The sequence below is a fragment of the Theropithecus gelada genome, chromosome 3 (genome assembly GCF_003255815.1).
Source record: "Theropithecus gelada isolate Dixy chromosome 3, Tgel_1.0, whole genome shotgun sequence".
NCBI classification, from domain to species: Eukaryota; Metazoa; Chordata; class Mammalia; order Primates; family Cercopithecidae; genus Theropithecus; species Theropithecus gelada.
The window spans coordinates 108,100,854-108,121,323 of record NC_037670.1 but is presented as its reverse complement, the minus strand read 5'-3'; the positions used below and the strand labels follow the sequence as shown (position 1 = coordinate 108,121,323).

Below are 20,470 nucleotides of genomic sequence, written 5' to 3'. Positions count from 1 at the left end.
CTGATGATGAAATATCATGATATGAATAGCAGGAGTAAAAATTAATAGATATTATTTTATCCTTGGCCTAAGAATATGAAGATATTCTTTTATTCCTTAGTCTTGACTTACTTTGTCATCTGGCCAAATAATTCTTTGTCTCTGAGAATACCTTTCTTAGTCCATTTATGCTGTTATAACTAAATACCACAGGCTGTGTAATTTATAAATAATATAGACTTATTTCTCACAGTTCTGGAGGTTGGGAAGTCCAAGAAAAACGTACTGGTTTGGTGTCTTGTGAGGGCCTTATTGCTGCACCCTCACATGGCAAAAGGGCAAATGCTGTATCCTCACATGGCAGAAGGTAGAAGGGCAAAAAGGACCTAAGCTAATTTCTTGTAGCCCTTTCATTAGGCATTAATTAATTTATGAGGGAATACCCTTCATGATGTAATTACTTTCCAAAAGACCCCCCATCTTTTAATACTACAATGGGGTTTAAATTTCTATATAAATTTTGGAGGAGACACACTCATACCATAACAACATCTGTTCCTGGTTTTATCTGCTTACCTTTCAGGAATCATTCCTGCTCTAGAAACTGCCTATTATTGCAATGACCCCTTTTGGTTTCCTGGCTTCTGAGTGCCACACTCTGGCTTCTGATTCAAGCTCCTGCCTCTGCCACCTTATCTACCTATACTCCTCTCCTGCCACCTTATCTACCTATACTCCTCTCCTGCCACCAGATCTAACCAATGCACCATCAGCATTATAATATCCAGTTATTAAACACACTGTGATTTCTATTCAGAGACCATTGCTAAGTGTTATTTGTGATTCACAGTTTGTGGAATCTCAAGAATTTCTTCAGTTCCTGAAGTATATTTTAATTCTGGCTCTTCTGTCTCTTGGTACACGTTCTTGCATTCTCATACTAAAACAAAATATTCAACTAATCTCAGAGTAGATCTATCTTGCAGCTTTACCTTCCATTTTTTGTAGTATGCTTAAAAGGTGTAATATTCTCTGATATGGGCCTTTATTTGAGGATTAGCTGGTGACATCTATGGAATTCTCACAGCAGCCATCTTACCTAGAACTTTGGCTGTCTGAAGCCAGTTCTCCAATGCTGTCATGTTCCAAGTCATAGAGTCATAGAGGTAGTACAGCTCTCTTTTTACAATTTTTTTTTGCTTTTCTTAAATATGAAGCACGGAAACATCAAGTTGGCTATATATAGTTCATCGCTGTCAGAAATCAAAGTATCCGAATTTGAATTGTATAGTATCTAACTGATTCAGTTGGACTTTAGTGATGCTCATGCTAGTGGTGGGAGTCATGCAAAAGTGTTCTGAGAGCTTTCATAACCCCTGGGAAGCTTGCAGGTGATGGGGTCTCTCGCCTTGAATCCATCCTTCATCGGTCAGATTTAGCACCTGCTTGGAGCAAGTGGCGTCAGAAAATCAATATTCATGGCAGAAGCCTTTCTTTTTTTCCCTGTTCAATTTTATCTCTAAACATTAAGAAAATTAAGCATAGAAAAATTGGATATCCACCGGCAAAAGAGTGAAGTTGGACCACTACCTCACATTATATACAAAAATTAACTCAAAATAGAACACAGATCTAAATGTGAGAGCTAAAACTATAAAACTCTTAGGAGAAAACATAGGTTTAAGTCTTTGTGTCTTTGGGTTAGGCAATGATTTTTTAGATATGTTACCAAAAGCACAAGCAACCAAAGAAAAAATAGATATATTGGATTTCATTGAAATTGAAAATATTTGCACTTCAAAATACACCATAAAGAGGCAGGAGAATAGCGTGAACCCAGGAGGCGGAGCTTGCAGTGAGCTGAGATCGCACCACTGTACTCCAGCCTGGGCGACAGAGCGAGACTCCATCAAAAAAAAAAAAAAAAAAAAAAAGAAAGAAAGTAAAAAGGCAACCCACAGAATGGATGAAAATATTTGCAAGTCATATATTTGATAAAGCTCTAATATCCACAATTATAAACATTTCTTACAACTCAACGATTAAAAAAAACACAAATAACTCAATTTTTAAATGGGCAAAAATTCAAATAGGCATGTTCTCCAAAGAAGATATACAAATGGCCAGTAAGTTAAAGAGAAAGATACTCAACATCATTAGCCATCAGAGAAACATGATTCAAAACCAAAGTGAGATATCACTTCATATTCACTGGGATGCTATAATAAAATAAACAGATAATGAAAGTTGAGGAGGATGTAAAGCAATTAGAATGCTAATACACTGCTAGTGGGAATGTAAAGTGATACAGACACTTTGGAAAATAATTTGACAGGTCCTCAAAATGTTAAATATATAATCACCTGCCATGTGACCCAGCAGTTCCACTCCTAGACACGTATTCAAGATAATTGAAACTATCTGTCTACACAAAAATGTGTACAGCCATCTCTCCATATCTTGGGGGGATTGGTTCTAGGAATTCCCCTGTTCCCAGTTACTGAAATCTGAGTATGCTCAAGTTCTTTATAGAAACTGGTGTACATTTGCACATAACCTATGTACATCCTCCCATATAAATTAAAACATCTCTGTATTACTTATAATACCTAATACAATGTAAATGTTACATAAATTGTTGTTATAGTGTATTTTTTTAAATTTATATTTTTAAAAATTGTGATATTGTTTATCTTTGAAGATTTTTGATCAGCAGTTGGTTGAATGTGCAGATATGGAACTCGTGGATTCAGAGGGCCAACGGTATACAAATGTTTGTAGCAGCATTATTCCTAATAACCCAAAGTGGAAACAAACAAAAAGTCTAACAACTGATGAATGGATTAAAAGTGATGTACAACCATACAGTGAAATCTTATCCATCAATAAAAAAGAATGACGTAATGATACATGCTACAACATTGCTGAATCTTGAAAATATTAAACTAAGTGAAAACAGTGAGACAAAAAGGCTACATCTTTTATTATTCCATTTATGTGAAAGTAAGTAGAAAACATATTAGTGGTTGGTAAGGGCTAAGCGAGGTGGGAATGGGGAGTGACTGCCAGTAGGCACAGGATTTTTGAGAGGATAACCAAAAGGTTGTGTAATTAGATAGTGGTGATGGTTGCACAATTTTGTGAATATACTAATAACCACTAAATTATACAGTTTAAATAAGGAAATTTCATACCGTGTGAACTTTATTTCAATAAAAAAATTAAGGCAGTCTTGATCTTAAGTCTCTGGTCAACCACCTCTGCTGCTTCTCTGTGCCTTTCATAACCAGCTCCCTATCCAGTCCTTGACATGTCAAAATCATTTTTCCATTTAAATTTTTGGCCTTTATTTTTCAAGGTAACCAGATAGTTTCTTTGAAATCTAGTGGGTTTTCTTTAGGCCTTCACATGTAGGCACAAAACAGTGCCTCTCCTCTTATTTCAGGATGTAGATGCAATGATTCTAGAAGCTAAAGTTCCATTGTTTATGCTTCTGAAAGGAATGGAGCTCTTTTCAAAACATGTGGAGAAAGCCAGGGCATTCCAGCTTAGTAGATAACTCTATGCTTTGCAAGAATTTATTCTTCATAGTACTAAAAATAGTACTTAAAGTTTTCATACCCAAAATATCATTCAGGTTTTTCTCAAATTTTCCTTTATCTTTGAAATAAGAGCCACATAGAGTATATTTATTAGAATTCCATTGGTAATGTACATGTTTCTCATGCTTTTATATGGGAGTAAGTTTGTATAATCCTAACTTTCTTCAACTTTAGTAGCTATCATAGATCATGCTTATATCACACTTGGAGCTTCATCATTTTTGGATAACACAACTTTATAAATAACTAGCAAAGTCATACTAACCTTATTGTGAGTGGATAGACAAAGTGTCAGTTGAGCCAGAAATGGAAAGGGGAATGGGGACAGTGATTCATATAATAAAGTAGTTTTCTTCTTGTGATTTATAATGTCCAATCAAGGACAAATGGGCAGAACCTGGGTGGATTGGACTATGCTAGTGTTAAACTGGAAATTGTTGCACCTTGAGCAGTGGCAAATAACCTTCTCAAATTTCAAGTAGCTTTATTTTTTATTCCTTGTTAAGACCTGATTTTTCTTTTCAGAAGAAACATTTCAACTTTTGTGCAATATGGATTTGCTCATCCAGCTTTCTTAGCCAAGTTGACAGGACAAGGTGAAAAGAAACTCTTAGGGTAAAGTCAAACCCTAGCTCTGGGGAGATGTTGGCTCTATGTCACTTTAGGACAAGACCAAGTCAGCTTGTCAAGGATCTGTGGTTCCACTGCCCAGTCTGGAATCATCTGTCTGACTTTTTAGTTTTATATCTAGCAAAGATTCTTGAGCCAATTTCTTAATATTTTGTACACTGCAATCTGCTTTCTGCAGCCCTCGTCTTCTCACCTTTCCCTTCATCTTTTTACCTGGCTTGTCTCATAGAACTTCATAATGAAGTTCAAAGATGTCTAGCCCTTTCAGTGGCACTAAAGCCTCTAGAGTAGCCTGGGATCTGATGGCAGGGTGGGGAAGCTCGAACAGGTCTGCTTAAACAATGAAGTTTTCATCTCTCCACTCTATCTAATGTTTTTAAGCCAGTGATACTCAACCTTTAGCAGGCTTCAGAATCACCAGAGTAAGGGGTTGTGGGGAAAGGGGGAAGGTGGGCAAGCTTCCTAAAAGAGATTGCCAGACCCCAACCCCAAAATTTCTGACTCAGTGGGTTGGGGTGGGGACTGTGAATTTTCCTTCTAACCATCTCCCAAGTGTCACTGCTGCTGGTGGGGTTAGGGACCACACTTTGGGAATCTGCTCTAGGATTTCTCCAGTTTTGGTTGGCTCTGGGCACAATTAATCCAAATATATGAGGCTTTATTGTACTGCATAGGTGATATTGAATATTTGTTTTCCCACAGTTATTTAAAGCATTATAGTTCAGTAATTTTAAAGTTTCAATAAACCCTTTTATTTTACCAAGGTGAAAATACGCCGTATGATTTTAAAATGATGCTATGTCAGCCAGGACATACATAATTTGAGTCTCAGTTTGTATTTCTACATTTTCTCTCTCCCTTCCTGCCTCAAACATTTATTTAGTACCTGCTCTAAGGGCCAGGGTATTGCATAAACTAGTAAAGGATAAATAAGTATCTTTGCAGTCTAGTCATGGGAGACAGACATGAAAAAGAAGTGAATACAGTCATGTGTCACATGATGATGTTTTGGTCAGTGATGCACTGTGTATTATGGTGGTCCCATATGATTATAATACTGTATACTTACTGTATCTTTTCTATTTTTAGATACACAAATACTCAACCGTTGTGCTACAACTGCCTACAGTATTTAGTACAGTAATATGCTGTACAGGGTTGTGGCCTAGGAGCAATAGGCTATCCCATCTAGTCTAGACGTTTGGTAGGCTATACCATCTAGGTTTGCGTAAGTACAGTCTGTGATATTTGCACAATGACAAAATTGCTTAACATGCAATTCTCAGATGGTATACCCATCATGAAGCCACACATGACTGTACAGTGACAAGTACCAAGGTCTGTGGCAGCAGTATCTGGGTGTACAGTGAACAGGGCATGAGCTATGCAGGAGGGGTGGTGGGATGGCAGGAAAGGTATCACAGAGTTGGAACTGAGGAGCCAGCATGGAGTCTGTAGCCTAACTAGAAGGGACGGGAACTGCGATGGTATGAATGCCACAGTGTTGTCTTGCTCTTCCTCCTTTGCTTAGTTTAACTTAGAGAACATCCCTAAGCAAAAGGTCTTTGCTATGAAAGGACGAGACCTTCCGGTCATCCTTTCTGGACTGGCTAGGGCTGGGACTGATTGTGTGGTACTTAACTCAGAAACATAATCCTTTCATTATGTCCTAATAATCTAAACCAGGCTACTTCTCAAGAATTCTCTCTCATGCTTATAAAATGATCACATGTGCTGGGACCACTATATTAGGTTTCAAGAAGTGTGCCTCAATGAGTGGATGGTCATAAGGCATTAGAGAACAGCAGGAAAACAAGGTTTTTAAGTATAGTTTCAAAGTTTTTAAGTACATGGCCTTGGGACTTACTTTTGCATAGAGCCAAAACACAACTCTGTCACTACCTTTGTGATTTTGGAAAATTTCTTAACATCACTTGAGCTTCAGTTTTCTCATCTGTTCCAATTTTAATTGGAATATGATATAAAATTTTAATGAGGATAAAATAAGATGACATATGAAAAGTGTTTGGCATATTGTAAGTCCCTGGTTACTAAAACAGCAGCAAAATAGGCACAAAGAATAAAAGCATTTGATATAAATGCAGCTTCATCCATCCAGAGATCATATGGAAAGATACAGTAATCTACCAGTACCCTCTAAGAAGTGTTATAAGGAATTGCTTTAAAATTATAAATTATTTGAGACAGATTCACCCTCAAGCCAGAAGAATCACAAGTCTATCAGTGTCTCAGCTGATCAGTACATTGGGAAAATCGTACGATGACAACTCAGCTTTTATTTCCTTTTGATGTCTTGGGTACAAGTGGGACCCTGAACTCACAAACATAGCATCAGTGAAAAACTGGTTGAAACTTTTCAATGATTGTTGAGAAAAGAAAAGGTTTTGTTTTAGTGGGATAAACACACTTACTCCACCTACGTTTTGAAAACAGATGTTTCAGAGGAAAAGAAGTTAAGGAAAAGCAAATGAACTCTCCCAAGCAGCCACATCCTATCCATGTGCCCATAGAAAGAAATTAGGAGTATGATTCTCATTTTATTGTCAGAGATCATCTTCAACTCTACTATCTTAAGGAATCTTTAATTTAGGACACTCCTAAATCTGCTTTCTCTGATTTTCTTCGACAAATATAAACATTATTATAATCCTCAGAAAAGATAAAGTAGAGCTGCTTGAGCCAAGAGCCACTTAATAGGTACCAGGCACTAAACTAAGTGCTATATAAACATTAGCTTCATTCAGTCCTCACAACTCAATGACAGGTACCCATTTTACAGAAAAGAAACATGAGGCTTAGAGAAGTTTGTCACTTGTCCAAAGCTTTCCCCTACTATTCAGCTGTATGTTCAAAGCAGAGCTATGAACCCAGTTTCAGAATGAGTGCCTGACCTCACCATTGTGCCGTATGGTCTCACCTGCTGGTTTCAGTCCGCCATGGTGGAGTATCAAATTACACATCAGCCTCCTGTTGCCCAGCACCTGTTGCCGGTCCCAAACGAGATAGGGCTGCAGCTAACATCATGTTAGCAGGATGCCCTGGAAACCCTGCCTGTAGGTATAGCTACCATTTAACCAGAGCTGGAGCTCCCTGGGTCTCATGCAGGTGTCCAGGGCATTGAGGGTTTAGGGTGATCTCTCTGGGCTTGGGTGACCTCAATTTGAAGTGGATTATTTTCCACTTCCTTGTTTATAATAAAGACTGATCTACTGGGGCCTCGGAAAGCAGCAGAGAGGCTTTGCCTCAAGCAGTCCTGCGATGTCTTTTCATGTTTTCTTCTTTAGGTGTTTCAAGAAAGACCCATTTCAGGCAGGAAAACATTCTTTTCTGACCCAAGGAGGTTTTAAAATAATACCTTGAATGTCTTACTTTGAAACTTTGAGGCTTTTCCCTCATTTGGTGATTTTGTTTCTGATATGTGGTGTGTACTTTCCCCATTTCTGTGTAAGAAGGGGGCAAGGTTTGTCACTTGTGCAAAGCTCAGCCTGGGCCCAGTCTGGCCTCTCTTGCATTCTGTGGCCCAGAGCTCCCAGTGAAACAGGCCCGTGTGGTCCAGGCCTGCGTGGAACCTGGGCTGCAGTCACGGTCACTTAGACCACAGAGACAGCCAGCGAGGCTTGTCCTCTAACCAGTGTTTGTTTGTTTATTTGCTTGTACCTACTTTGAGCACATCTTAGATTGTGTTAGTAACTCATAGACAAGAAGAATTTTTATTTTCCTACAGTGTTTGGGAAATTGTATGTGAAAATTCCTAACTGTGCCCTGCATTCTCTCACTTTATTCCTATTAATAATAATTTAAAGAAAAAAAAATAAGACTGTGCCATCCGCTAGTAACAATTAAGGACAATAATATGCATAGAGTACTCTTCTGTTGCTCCTAGAGAGCTAGGGAGTGCAGGATTTTGGCTAAATGGGTAGTATGCCTTTTTTTCTTTTTCTCTCGCAGGGACGCACACACTCCATGCCTGAAAATTTTCAGAAATATAGTAGAATATGTCTAATACTAATAATATAATAACTATATACTAAAAACAATGTTCCAGAAGCTGTTTTAAAATATATATGTTTGTAAATTATGTACATATGACTACATAATATATATGTGGCATATGCATTATGTGTATGTGGTACATAGACATTACCCATAACAATCATATTAGAAAGTACCTCTGTCTCCATTTTACAGATGAGGAAGCAGAGGCACAGAGAGATTAGTGACTTGTTCAAGATGAGACACACAGCTGGTAAAAAAAGGGGTTATGTATTTAACCACCAGGTGATACTATTATACCCCCACTACTGGATGCTTCCTGGGTGTCTTAGGAGGCACTTCCGATTTTTGCAGCAACTCAAGAACTCACCAGTAAGAACCTTAGTTAGGAGTTTGAGTTGGTAGAAAAACAATGGACCAATACTTGTAACCTTTCTTCTACAATTTACAAGTTGTATATACTTGGGCACATCTCTTAACGGAATCTCACTATCCTCATCTGTAAAATGGAGATTATGACATCTATCCACATACTTCATAGAGGTGTCATAAAGGCATGTAACATAATGAATCTAAAGACCCCTGAAGACCCTTCAAGTGCTACATAAATATTCAGAAATGGTTCCTTACATGGTCACAGTTAGGTCTGGAATGCTGTGCTAAGGCTTTTTCACTCTGAGCTCAGTGCCCCCTTTCACTCTTCTGTGCTCTATCAGTGTGTCTTTCAAGCAAATTCATATGCTGATCTGTGTTAGTTCCTATTCTGCAGAATTGAGAAGCGTTATACTCACTCTTTAAATACAATCCCCTCACTGCTATGATGGAGAATGTGTTACACCACTAAGGAACCCACCTCTCTTTTTGTTTTTTCAGATTTAAGAAACATTACTTTCCTTTTCTCCTTCTTTCCTAAGAGACTAGAATCCTGTATTGCAAGTGACAGTTCCCTCAATAAATTTTAACCAAGCAGAATCTGGGATGCTCAGAATGGAAGAGGTCTCATGTAAGCTGGACCAAGACTTTACAGATAGGAAAGTTGAGGGTCTTATCTGACATCACCCAGCCTATAAGGGCCAACGTGGGCCAAGAGCCCACATGTCCTGACTTCCAGCCCAGAGCCAGTTCTGCTTCATGATCCTGCCCCTTGCACTCAGAAGCTGAGGGTATTTGTGGTTTGTTTGTTTTAGTGCTTGCTTTTATTACTGATAGCTCTTCTGCAAGGAATGCCTCCCCTCTCTAAGCATTTATTCTTTGTTACTTACAGAAGAAGACTGCATAAACTGGGCGTGTCAAAGGTCACCCAAGTGGATTTCCTGCCAAGGGAAGTAGTATCCTACTCAAAGGAGACCCAGACTCCTCTTGCCACACATCAGTCTGAAGGTAAACTATGTCTTCGGCTTACTTTCCTTATTATCTCTGGAGAAATCGCCAGGAAGTAACATCTTCCTTATTGATTTCCTCTTACAATAAGAACTCTTCGTAGGATACAAACTAATAACACTGAAAGCCAAAGGCTCCTCTGAGTTTGAAAGCTATGGAGAGGGAACTCAATGATACTCTTCCAAGTGACCTGGCAACTTTAAATTAGATAAACTAAAGAGGTTTATCTCACTACATCGAAATCATGTAAGGAGAACAAAAATCATCAAAGAACAATATTATAGAAATAGTGCTGAATTTTATCAATAAGAATACATTAAGCATACCTTAAGAATCTTAAGCATACATTAAGATTCATCATTTGCATGGGTTAGCAAACTATAGCCCACCACCTGTTCCCAGAAATAAGGTGCTATTAGAATACAGCCACATCCAACCATTGACATCTGTGGTTCCTTTATTGCTGCAGTAGCAGGGCTGAGAGGTTGTGAAAGAGACCTTATGGCTCAAAAAGCCTAAAATCTTTACTATAACCTGGCCCTTTACAGAAAACCTTTGCTGACCACTGATTTGGTTTGCCAATCGAGGTGACAACACACGAGAGTTTCTGACCACAATTTAAAAGTATTTTCCCATGCAAACTTCCATTGAGGTGAATGGAAATTGAACCCCATAACTTCTTTGTGTATGCCAGAAAATATCAAGTGAAAAAGTCACATATGGATATCAGAGAATCATAAAAATACACTCATAAGAGAAGTCGAAGTTGATAAATACCTCCTAGAATTCAAAACTTTATCAGAGCAAGATTATGCAAAAGCAGAAGAGGGAGATGTGTATTCTGAAAACAGGATAAGTGAAGGTTTCATTGTTAGAGGCTAACGTTGTTAGAGCAAAACAAATCCTCTTTTTACTTTATGTTATTTTATTTTTCGGTGTGGTGAAGAGGATGTTGGAATTCTGGGTTCCTTGTTGTTATGTAGTAAATATGGACAAAAGCCATGAAATACAAAAATGATTAGCATTCCCCACCTGGTGATTTACGAGAAATATAAAAATCAGTGCACTTTTGTTTGTGCAAGCTACAGGTTTTCAGTTTTGGTTCTAAATAAATAATGCCAAAAGCAAAGTGAATCAGATTCCTTGAAGTCCAAGGTGCCGTCAGGCATTCTGAAAATCTTTCCTATACAAACTGTTGTGGGGACAATTCTTTTGTAGTAGGGCCTCCATTTTTCAAGCCCCAGTGAAATGAATTTTAGAAGCAAACAAGTAGCACCCTCTGGTGGTCAGCTTTTAAACCAAGCAACCCAACAAATGAGACCTGTATATTAACGTGGCTGAAAATACAAAGTTGGGGGGAAAAGAAAGAAAAGAAAAAGAAAATACAAAATTAGAAAAGCCTGTGAGAGTTCACCTAGTCTATCCTTGGGCCTCCAGACAAGAACAGGAAGATCGTTAAAAAACATCCTCACCACCCAACCAAAACATTTGTTTGACTTAATTTGCTGCCAGAGGTATTTGCAGAGCTGTAGCTGGAGGCATGTTTATTTAGCCCAAAACTTGACCCATAGCATAAAGTTATACAACTGAAAGAGGAGAAGGAGTGAATTATTTTTTAAAATGTGTACTTAAGATATTGGAAGTGGTAAAGAAATATTTACAAGGGAAGATAAATTAAGGATGAAAAGGCATCAGCTCTAACGTTTTAAACTGGAACACATCAAAAGGAAAAGGCTGTACATTCCGTTTTATTACTGCAAGGAGAGCTTGGGAGCCCTCATTATGCTGTGGTCCAAGCAGCAGGAAAGGAGGAATTTATTTCTCAGCCATTGGCAGAAGTTCTTTCTGTTTTGTTCACAAGATCCATCAAGCTTTTTTGTGGTAAAGGGCATTTAGATGGTTCAGATTCCACAATACAGAACCCAAAGCTAGCTACCATAGTTCTTGACATTTAAGCAATCCCGGATGGATTTCGACAGAAAAACCTTTCAATTTGGGTTCAGCAAACTGCCCCTCCCCACAGGCAATGATGCCTTGACCCTTGGCTGCCGGCAGTCACCCGGCTGCCTGACCATCTAGGGTGCTGGTGCTCACTTTCACCTGCTGTGGGGAGGTGGTTGGCAGGAGAGCTGCGCGGAGCAGTGGACACTTGGCAGTGAGGTTCTACCATGCGGCAGATGTGGGCTGGCTCCACTGTGGGGTTTGAGCTGTGGCAATGTTTTCATGACAACTGCGCCTTTCAGTGGCAGAAAACAACTACTGAATTTTATGACACAATGAGGCTCTTGGGTGGCTAACATTTGAAACTGTGGCATATATAACATCCACTTTGGCTTGCTGTTGCCCATAATGTAGGAAGGCATGCTGATTATTTTTTGTCATTGTTTAACTGTGAGCAGTTTAATGATATTCAAACTAATGATCTCAGAGCATTGATTTGTTCTGCCTCTAATGGATTCTAGTGCATTCAAGTTTTTACACATTCCCATTTTACTTTTGAAAATGAAAGGAACGTACTTTGGATTTGCCCAAGCTTAAGTATTCTTTCTCTACTCTGCACTGCAATGAACGTTCTCATCATAGTGGCTATTAATTTTTGATCATAATGATCTGTTATGAGAAACACTCCAGAGTGTGATATAAACAAGCAAGATATAAGTATAAAGTCTCCATGAATACTGTTCTTTCAACAAGGTTAGACCTTCCTTCTCTCCAAGGAAAGAAGGCCGAGAATGGGCAGCACTGACTTGGAGAAGGATACCTTTGCCCCAATATGTTTTAAACACATAATTTTATTCCCAAGTAGCAAGAAAGGAAAAAGAAATTATGGTCCCCTCCAAGGCTACCTCTGCGTTGCCTATTATGAACCCATTTCTGTACTGACCATGAGGTCCTGAGCTTAGGGAGCCAGTCTTTTGCATCTTTATTATAGAGAGTAAATGACCGGCTTATCATAAATACCCAAGAAATGCTGTTGAATGACAAAGATAATGCCAGACGTCTCTAGAAACACCAATTCACTATGGTCCCCCTGGGGGAATGAAAATTTCTTAATCTGCTGGAAAGATGCAAGTCGCACTGGAGGAAGGAGGAGGAAATTTCCACAACCTGGTGCATAATGCATAGTTTGTTTTGATAGTCACCTGGTATCTTGTGGTCAAGGTTTAATCTCTACTCAGGCCCAGTAGCAAACCAAGACATCTCTCTCAAAAGAAGAGTAGTAATGCAATAAAGAGGCCACATTATTATTCTAAAATTCAAGCACCCCTTCTGTGACTCACCTCTTAGGGACATTTGTTTGATTTCCCATAGACTCTTGAGGCACCATTGGGTCAGCTGGACCATAATTTCCAAGTAGTATAGCCATTTGAGAGTAAAAACTTTCGAACCACTGGGTAAATGGATTGAATAAGTACACGCAAATGTTGAACATGTTGCCTGCAAAACCCAGAATGACCCACTAGGCATTTTGACTCTTAATGTTAGAGAATTGAGGTATTCCCATATACTTTGGAGTTTATCAGATGACTAGACCAATACAGACTTTCTTAAGGTAGTGGATCCTTATATTTTCAAAGATTTTTTCCTCCATCCTCTGGCCTACATAATGTCTTAACTAGGTCTTATAGGTACCAGCTACAGCTTCCTCTCCAGGTTCTGCTGACATGATGCTCCATGTTGAAGGTGAGATTGTCAAGGGCTACAGATACAGAACTGGCTCAGCCCTGATGTAGGATGATGAAGATGCAAAGAGAAAGGAGCTAGGTATTTGGCTGTCAAGCAAGGCTTAGTGTAGAATATGGTTTGGAGGTACTCCCAGGCCTCCGTATTCTTACCTACATTCAATTTCCCATTATTTCCTGATCATTGCTGTCACTTTCACATAGGTCACCTGGTGACACTAGCAATTCCACAGACCTTATTCAGAAACCCACAGAATTTAAACTTTGCTTTTGACTTTGACATTTCTGTAGACACTTATCACAAGCACAGAAAGTCTGTAGGTCTATGCCTAGAGCTAAAATATAGAGACTTGAGCCTGCCATCTATTTCTTAAAGCTGTCCAGTCCCGTTAGAAGTATCCACCTCACCCTAGTGTCTTTAAATTCTTCATGCCATTTACACTATTCAATAGCAATGAAAATTTGATCCCCTAAGTCCTTCTTTTCAATGGACACTTGATTAAAGATCACCATAGAAGGAAAATTATGTAGCTATTTGTTACAGTTGACAGATTCCCATTCCCGAACTCTTACTGAATTTTCACTTCCTTTAGCATCAGCCAGGGCAGATAACCAACATCAGCTTCCCATGTGACTGTCTTGTGATGGTAGTTTCTGTACCAGACTGAGTTTGTGGTTGCTGACAATAGAAACTAACTCTAATTAAATTTAAACAGAAAAAAGATTCGTTGAGAAGATATGAGATACTTAATAGAATTGACAAAAAAAAAAAAAAAAAAAAGCCAGAGCATTAGGTTTGAAATAAAAAGTAAATTAGGTAGCTGCTATGGACTGGATTGTGTATCCCCACAATTCGTATATTGAAGGCTTAACCCCTAATATGACTATATTTGGAAAAGGGCTTTTAGGAGGTAATTAACGTTAAATGAAGTCATAAGGGTAGGGATCTCTAATTGGTGGCCTTATTAGAAAAGGAAGAGAGAGAGAGAGAGAGATCTTTCTCCCCGTGTTTGCATTCACCGAGGAGAGGCTATGTGAGGACACAGCAAGAAGGCAGCTGTCTGCGAGCCAGAAAGAGAGCTTTCACCAGAAACTGAACTGGCTGGCACCTTGATCTTGGACTTCCCAGCTTCCAGAACTATGAGAAAATAAATTGTCCTTGTTTAAGCCACCCAGTTTATGCTATTTGTTATGGCAGCCCAAGCAGACTAAGACAGCAGCTAACACAGCAAGATCACACCACTGAACCTTCCTGGTTAGAAGACCTGAGCCTCCTGACTTCCTGTCACTGGATACTCTCTGTTAGGCTCATGATTTAAACTCTGTAGTCACTGCTGCCTTGGAAATCTCTAACTCTCTCTGCCTCTTGACAGTACTCCCTCAAGGAAGTCCATTAGCTAGGCCTGGGTTACATGCCCCTGTGTTAGCTGTGAGGGACAAGGCAGAGAAATAACTGCCCCAGTTCAGCTTCCCATAATGTTTGGGGATGCTATGACTCAACTTTGATCTTTTTTTATATCCTTCCTTTTAAAACAATGGGTGTTTGGATGCTAAGTGGCCAAGAATGTATATTGGAAAAATGCCCACTTTGGTGTAAGGAAAAGAAAAAAAAAGGGAGGTAAAGAGAAAAATAATATTTATTATGTGTTCAGCACACTCATATACATTATTACACTTGTAGCATTGCTAGAATTTACTCACCTTATAAATCAGAGGTGCAGAGAGAATGCAGTTCCTTTATTTTATCTGCAGCCATTTATAATGCTACTAGTTGACATGGAGAAAATATACAAAATAAACAACTTTAGTTCACTCTCTTCTTTTAAACAGTCCCTGTTAGTATGTTCCATTAATCTTGGGTAGAAATGCCCAAACTCATAGTGTCCCCCTCTCATCTGCATCTCTCTCTGAGATCATGACCAATTGTAGAAGGAAGAAAGATGAGGTTTACATGATCTAATGGCCTTGGTGGAGATAGGGAGGATGAGGGACTCTGGCCTTGTGCTAGTCCCTGGCAGCATGCTGGCTGACATCTGTTGCCCTCTGGCATGATGTCCTTTGTCCATCTGGGCACTGGCACCGTGTGCTAGAGTGTGTAGCTGGTGAACTTGTGATTTGTTCTTTTGGCTTAGTGTGGCAATGTTCCTAGGGAGCATTGGCTATCTCTCTTTTGATGATTTAGTCTCCTCTCAGCTGTCAGTGTCTCCAGACCTTGAGTCAATGCCTTGTCCTTTCTCCATCCTAGAGGTCTACCTTCAGCCCATGCCATGCCTTTATCCACCACAGCAGATCTCTTGGCATACTGACTCTCACTTTATTGCCCATGCCTCAGAATATTTAAGGGAGGTCCTCAACTGTTCTTCTCTTAGTCTGATCATGCCAGTCACCCCCAGGGAGGCTCAGATGCCTGTGGTGAATAAGATCTACTGCATGATGGTCTCCTTTCAGATTCCCAAAAAAAGGAGTGTGGTTCAAAAACCCTGTGCTCATTCCTCCTCTTAGTTTAACACTCCACTTCTCCTAATGCTTCCCCCAGAAAGTGAAAATCTAGATATATCTGAAACTTTGTCTCTTCTTCTTCCAAAATGCTCCTATCTGGAAATAAATTCCCCTGTTTAACGTCTTTCAATTTGTATCTTCATTCTACCACGGAGTCTCAAGGTTTTACTGTCCTGGCCAGAAGGAGTGATCTTGGTAGTTATTTATATTTTAAATGGTAAGGAAAAAAACTGGAATATCCTTTCTCCCTCAATTAAACTTGGCTCTCAAACTATAGTGGGATTACCAAATTCAATTTTTTGAGATGGAAGCTGAGTTTTACTTTAGCTGTTTTATTTTCATTCTTCTATATCAAATTCTAATCTCTCTACTGACAGATAAATGCCCTAGGTACACTAGGGTGAATATCATTACATTCACAAAGACAAACAGAAAAGCATATTAATAATTTTCAAATACAAGCCCCACTACACACCAAAATTGTTTTTGCCCACCTCTCATAATCAATGACACAGTCAAGAAGTAGCAGAACTAAATAATATTACAAGGCATAGCAAACCCATGTGAGATGCTCCATGAATCTGCTTCCCAGTAAAACTGGCAAAAATGATAAACAACAACAACAACAAAAACCGCACAACTATTTAAAATATCTTGGAGCAGTCCTAATAGCATACAGCAAGGAAAGAAAGAAAGAGAGAGAGAGAGAGAGAGAGAAAGGAAGGAAGGAAGGAAGGAAGGAAGGAAGGAAGGAAGGAAGGAAGGAAGGAAGGAAGGAAGGAAGGAAGGAAGGCAGGCAGGCAGGCATATATTTATATGATAAAACTAATAACAACTTGGTAAAAACAGGAAGATTCTATGGTATTTGAATCATACTCCACTCCCTCCTTGCCCCCAATTCAGCTTTAAGGAAACTCTACTTCAGGTGGATGCAGCAGAGAACACAGGGCTACCTCTCCTGCCAGCTCCCAGTTGGAGAGCTACTGTGTCTTCCTGGAAGAGGCAAGACATTAGCCCCAGCTACTTGTTTCAGGAGATAAGTTCCAGGCAAGTGTGAATACAAGGTAGGGACTCCCTTTTTCAGCCCAACACTGACTTGAGGGATGGAGATTTTACCTTGGGTTCAACATGCTGAGAACATGGGACCCCAATTGTCTTCACCATGGTTCACGTGTAAAGCAGAGGTTTCATGGTGGGAAAAGCAAGCTAAGTAGACCAGAAGCAATAGCAGCACTCCACTCTCCCACACACCCAGCTGCTAAAGCAAAAGTGTCACTCAGAAAGAAATGTGCCATTGTCCCCTCCCCCAGCTCCAGAATCTTGGTGCAGAGATTTTGACCAGGGAGAGAGGCAGGTCCAAATCTGAGAGCTCAGAATCTCTTCTCAAAAGAGCTAACATTATTTTCAATGTTCAAGCCTAAGGGCATCCACAAAACAATCAAGGTAGTGGTGTAAAGCAATTAAGAAAAGACTGGTAGGTGTGCTAAATGTGTAGATAAGCTGAAACATAGCTAGTTTACCAGACAGAACCAGGAAAACAGACAGCTAAGAAGAGCCCTTCTGGGATCACAACACATCTCAAAAACTGGTCTCAAAAACTGTAAATTAAATTCAGGCTTATTTCAACCTGTGGAGTAATTTGTGCCCCAGGGCAGTGTTGAAAACGATAGAGCAACAATTATGGAACTCAATGGCAGTGAATTAGTGAAACTGAACAGTTGACGTGATCACAGAAAGGAACTGCTAAATGGACTACAAAAACCTGTTACCGCATAATAACTATGCACATGCCCAAGGCTGTGCCCTTCCAGGATTGGTATGAGAGGATTCACACTACGGGAGGACAAGGGAGAACAGACTTCAGCAAAATAGCCCAACCAATTACTAAACAAATAAGCAAGCAAATAACAATAACAAACCTGGGGGTTGGGGGGAGTGGTATCCAGTGCTACAATATATTATCAAAGTCAATTTCTTAAAAAAGAAAAAAATATATATATATATATATATGAGGCATACAAAGAAATCAGAAAGTCTGACACAGGCAGGGATGCAGGCAACATAAACTGCCTGTGAGAGCAACAAGATGGATTTAACAAAGACTTCAAAGTTGTGTATGTGTGTATGTGTTTTTTCAAAGAACTAAAAGAAACCATACTTAATGAAGTAAATGAAAGTATGATTACTATATTTCACCAAATAGAGCTAGAAATTTGTTTGAAAAAAAAGAACCAAATGTAAATTCTAGAGTTCAGTACAAAAACTGAAGTGAAAAATGCATTAAAGGCACATAAACAAACATTGAACTAATAGAAGGAAAGAGTTAGCAAACTTCAACATAGATTGATAGGTAGTATGCAGTCTGAAGATGAGAAAGGATAAACAATGAAGAAAAACTAAGAGATCCTCAGTGAAATGTGGGATACTATTAAGCAAATCAGCCTACATGTAACAGGAATGCCAGAAGGATAGATCAAAGAAAAAGGAGTAGAAAATATTCAAATAAATAATGGAATAAAATTTCTCAAACTTGATGAAAAACTTTACCTGTAAACCTAACAGGCTCTAAACTCCAAGTAAGATTAAAGCAAATAGTTCCACAGACACAGCATAGTACAAATGCTGAAACCCAAAGACAAAGAAAATATCCTGAAAGCAGCAAGAGAAAATGAATTTCCACTTACAAGGGAACCCCAATAAGATAAACTGCAGACTTCTCATCAGAAATAATGATGACCAGAAGACAGTGGTGTGGTGTATTCCTAGGACTCAAAGAAAAAAAGAAAAAAAAAAAAAAACCACAACTATCAATCAAGAATCATTACCTAGCAAAGCTGTCTTTCAAAGATGAAGGCAAAATAAAGACATTCACTTCTTTGAGAAATTTGTAGCCACAGACCCATCTTACAAGACATATAAAAGAAAGTTATTCAGACTGAAAGTGACTGACCCCAGGCAGGAATTCAAATCTATAGGGAAAAACAAAGAGCACAAGTAGAGGTAGCTATGTAACTATAAAAGATAGTATACATACATCTTTCTTTTTTCTTTTCCTTCTCTTAACTTATTTAAATAGCAGTGATATAAAATAATATACCTATAATTGTATTATTTGGCCTATAAACTATAGAAAAGTAATATATTTTCTAATAACAGCACAAAGAAGGTGAGTGGGAGCACTTTGTTATTTACAGAAATTCTCCATTGTTCTTTTTTTTTGCTGAAATTCTATAGTCTATAGTAACTAGAATTAAAACTCTTACGTGAAAAAGAGTCTTATATTTTGGTGATAGTAGGGAAATGAAGAAGAAGTAATTATGGGGAGAGGATCAGCAAAAGGAAAGTAAGTGATAAAGTGATCAAACAGTAAAAAGAGAGTCATGCTTAGCTCTCGTGGCATAAAGCAAGAAAGAAAGTCATTAACAAATAACTAGTCAAAGACATGGAAATGAGGGCAGAAGAGCTCTGTGTGGCCTCCATACATTTTAGACAGTTAAGGGTCAAAATCTTGCATATCTAGTTGAAGGTATTAGAAATTCAACCATATGACCTAGGCTTCATGGGGGGGGGTACATGGGTACAGTAAGAGAGGAATGCCTACTTCCCCTTTTCTGGTAGCCAGAAAGAGTAAGCTTCCCTCAAACTTCTAACTTATATGCCTTTCTTTTCTCCTTCTAATAGAGAGATAATTGTAGGAAGGTAATTGTCCAACATTTTTTGATTGGATGTAACTAACTTATCAATGGTTCTAAGCATGAAGAATTTGGTCTCTTTGTACTAACTTTCTCCCCAGACCAGTTAGAGGTAAGTGTTTGCTCTGCCATATAGGAGCTGTTCCAAGCTCTAGAATCGGGAGGGAAGAAGTAGTAAGTCCAGTTTTACTTTCACAGTAACATAATTGTCAACCTATTCCTTATTACTAGTAATGATGATAGTTTGGCCTTTATTTGTTTTATTCCTGTTCTTATTTTTCAATTAATTCAGAGCTTGGACAGGAAAAAGTGGTACTATTTCAAAACCCCAACACCTTGGTACATTGCCTGGAAATCTAACCCAGTCTTCCCACATGGTAAGAGAGAATTCCACCAACTGAACACACTTCCTGTCCACATCTGATGTTTCTTCCAATGTGAAGTCCATTCATGGAATACTCTTAGCTTCTTGCCACCCCTTTACCACTCCACTCTACCCTGCAGACTCCATCCCCAGAGGAGGTGAAATGATGTATCCAATTGGTAGGTTTGCAAAAATGACCTGGGCAATTTCAGGCCACCTCCAGTTTTTTTCCTGGGGGAGCCAGCATACCTGTAGGGGTTATAAGTTACTCTCTTCTCCTCTGTGCCATGAGTCATACTCAAGTCACATGCAAGAGGGGATGCCTGTCAAGTCCAGCCTTACCTGTGAGAGAGTGGGTAACTCTGCCTATTTCAGGAAATCAATTAGCAGATCCATTTGGCTTTCTTCATAACCTGCATTTTCTTCCTTCCTTCCTTCCTTCCTTCCTTCCTTCCTTCCTTCCTTCCTTCCTTCCTTCCTTCCTTCGTTTCTTTCTTTCTTTCTTTCTTTCTTTCTTTCTTTCTTTCTTTCTTTCTTTCTTTCTTTTCTTTCTTTTCTTTCTTTTCTTTCTTTTCTTTCTTTTCTTTCTTTCTTTCTTTCTTTCTTTCTTTCTTTCTTTCTTTCTTT

General features: G+C 38.9%; 1 protein-coding gene across 5 annotated transcripts in view; it reads left to right on the top strand.

Moving 5' to 3' along the window:
• DYNC1I1 (dynein cytoplasmic 1 intermediate chain 1) overlaps positions 1–20,470 on the top strand; it is a 319,991-nt gene that overhangs the window by 86,367 nt on the left and 213,154 nt on the right. For all 5 annotated transcript variants that reach the window (XM_025379447.1, XM_025379445.1, XM_025379446.1 and 2 more), the window contains one exon: positions 9,490–9,605. In XM_025379447.1, the coding sequence (XP_025235232.1) occupies positions 9,490–9,605 (116 nt within the window). The remainder of the gene's footprint in view (positions 1–9,489; positions 9,606–20,470) is intronic.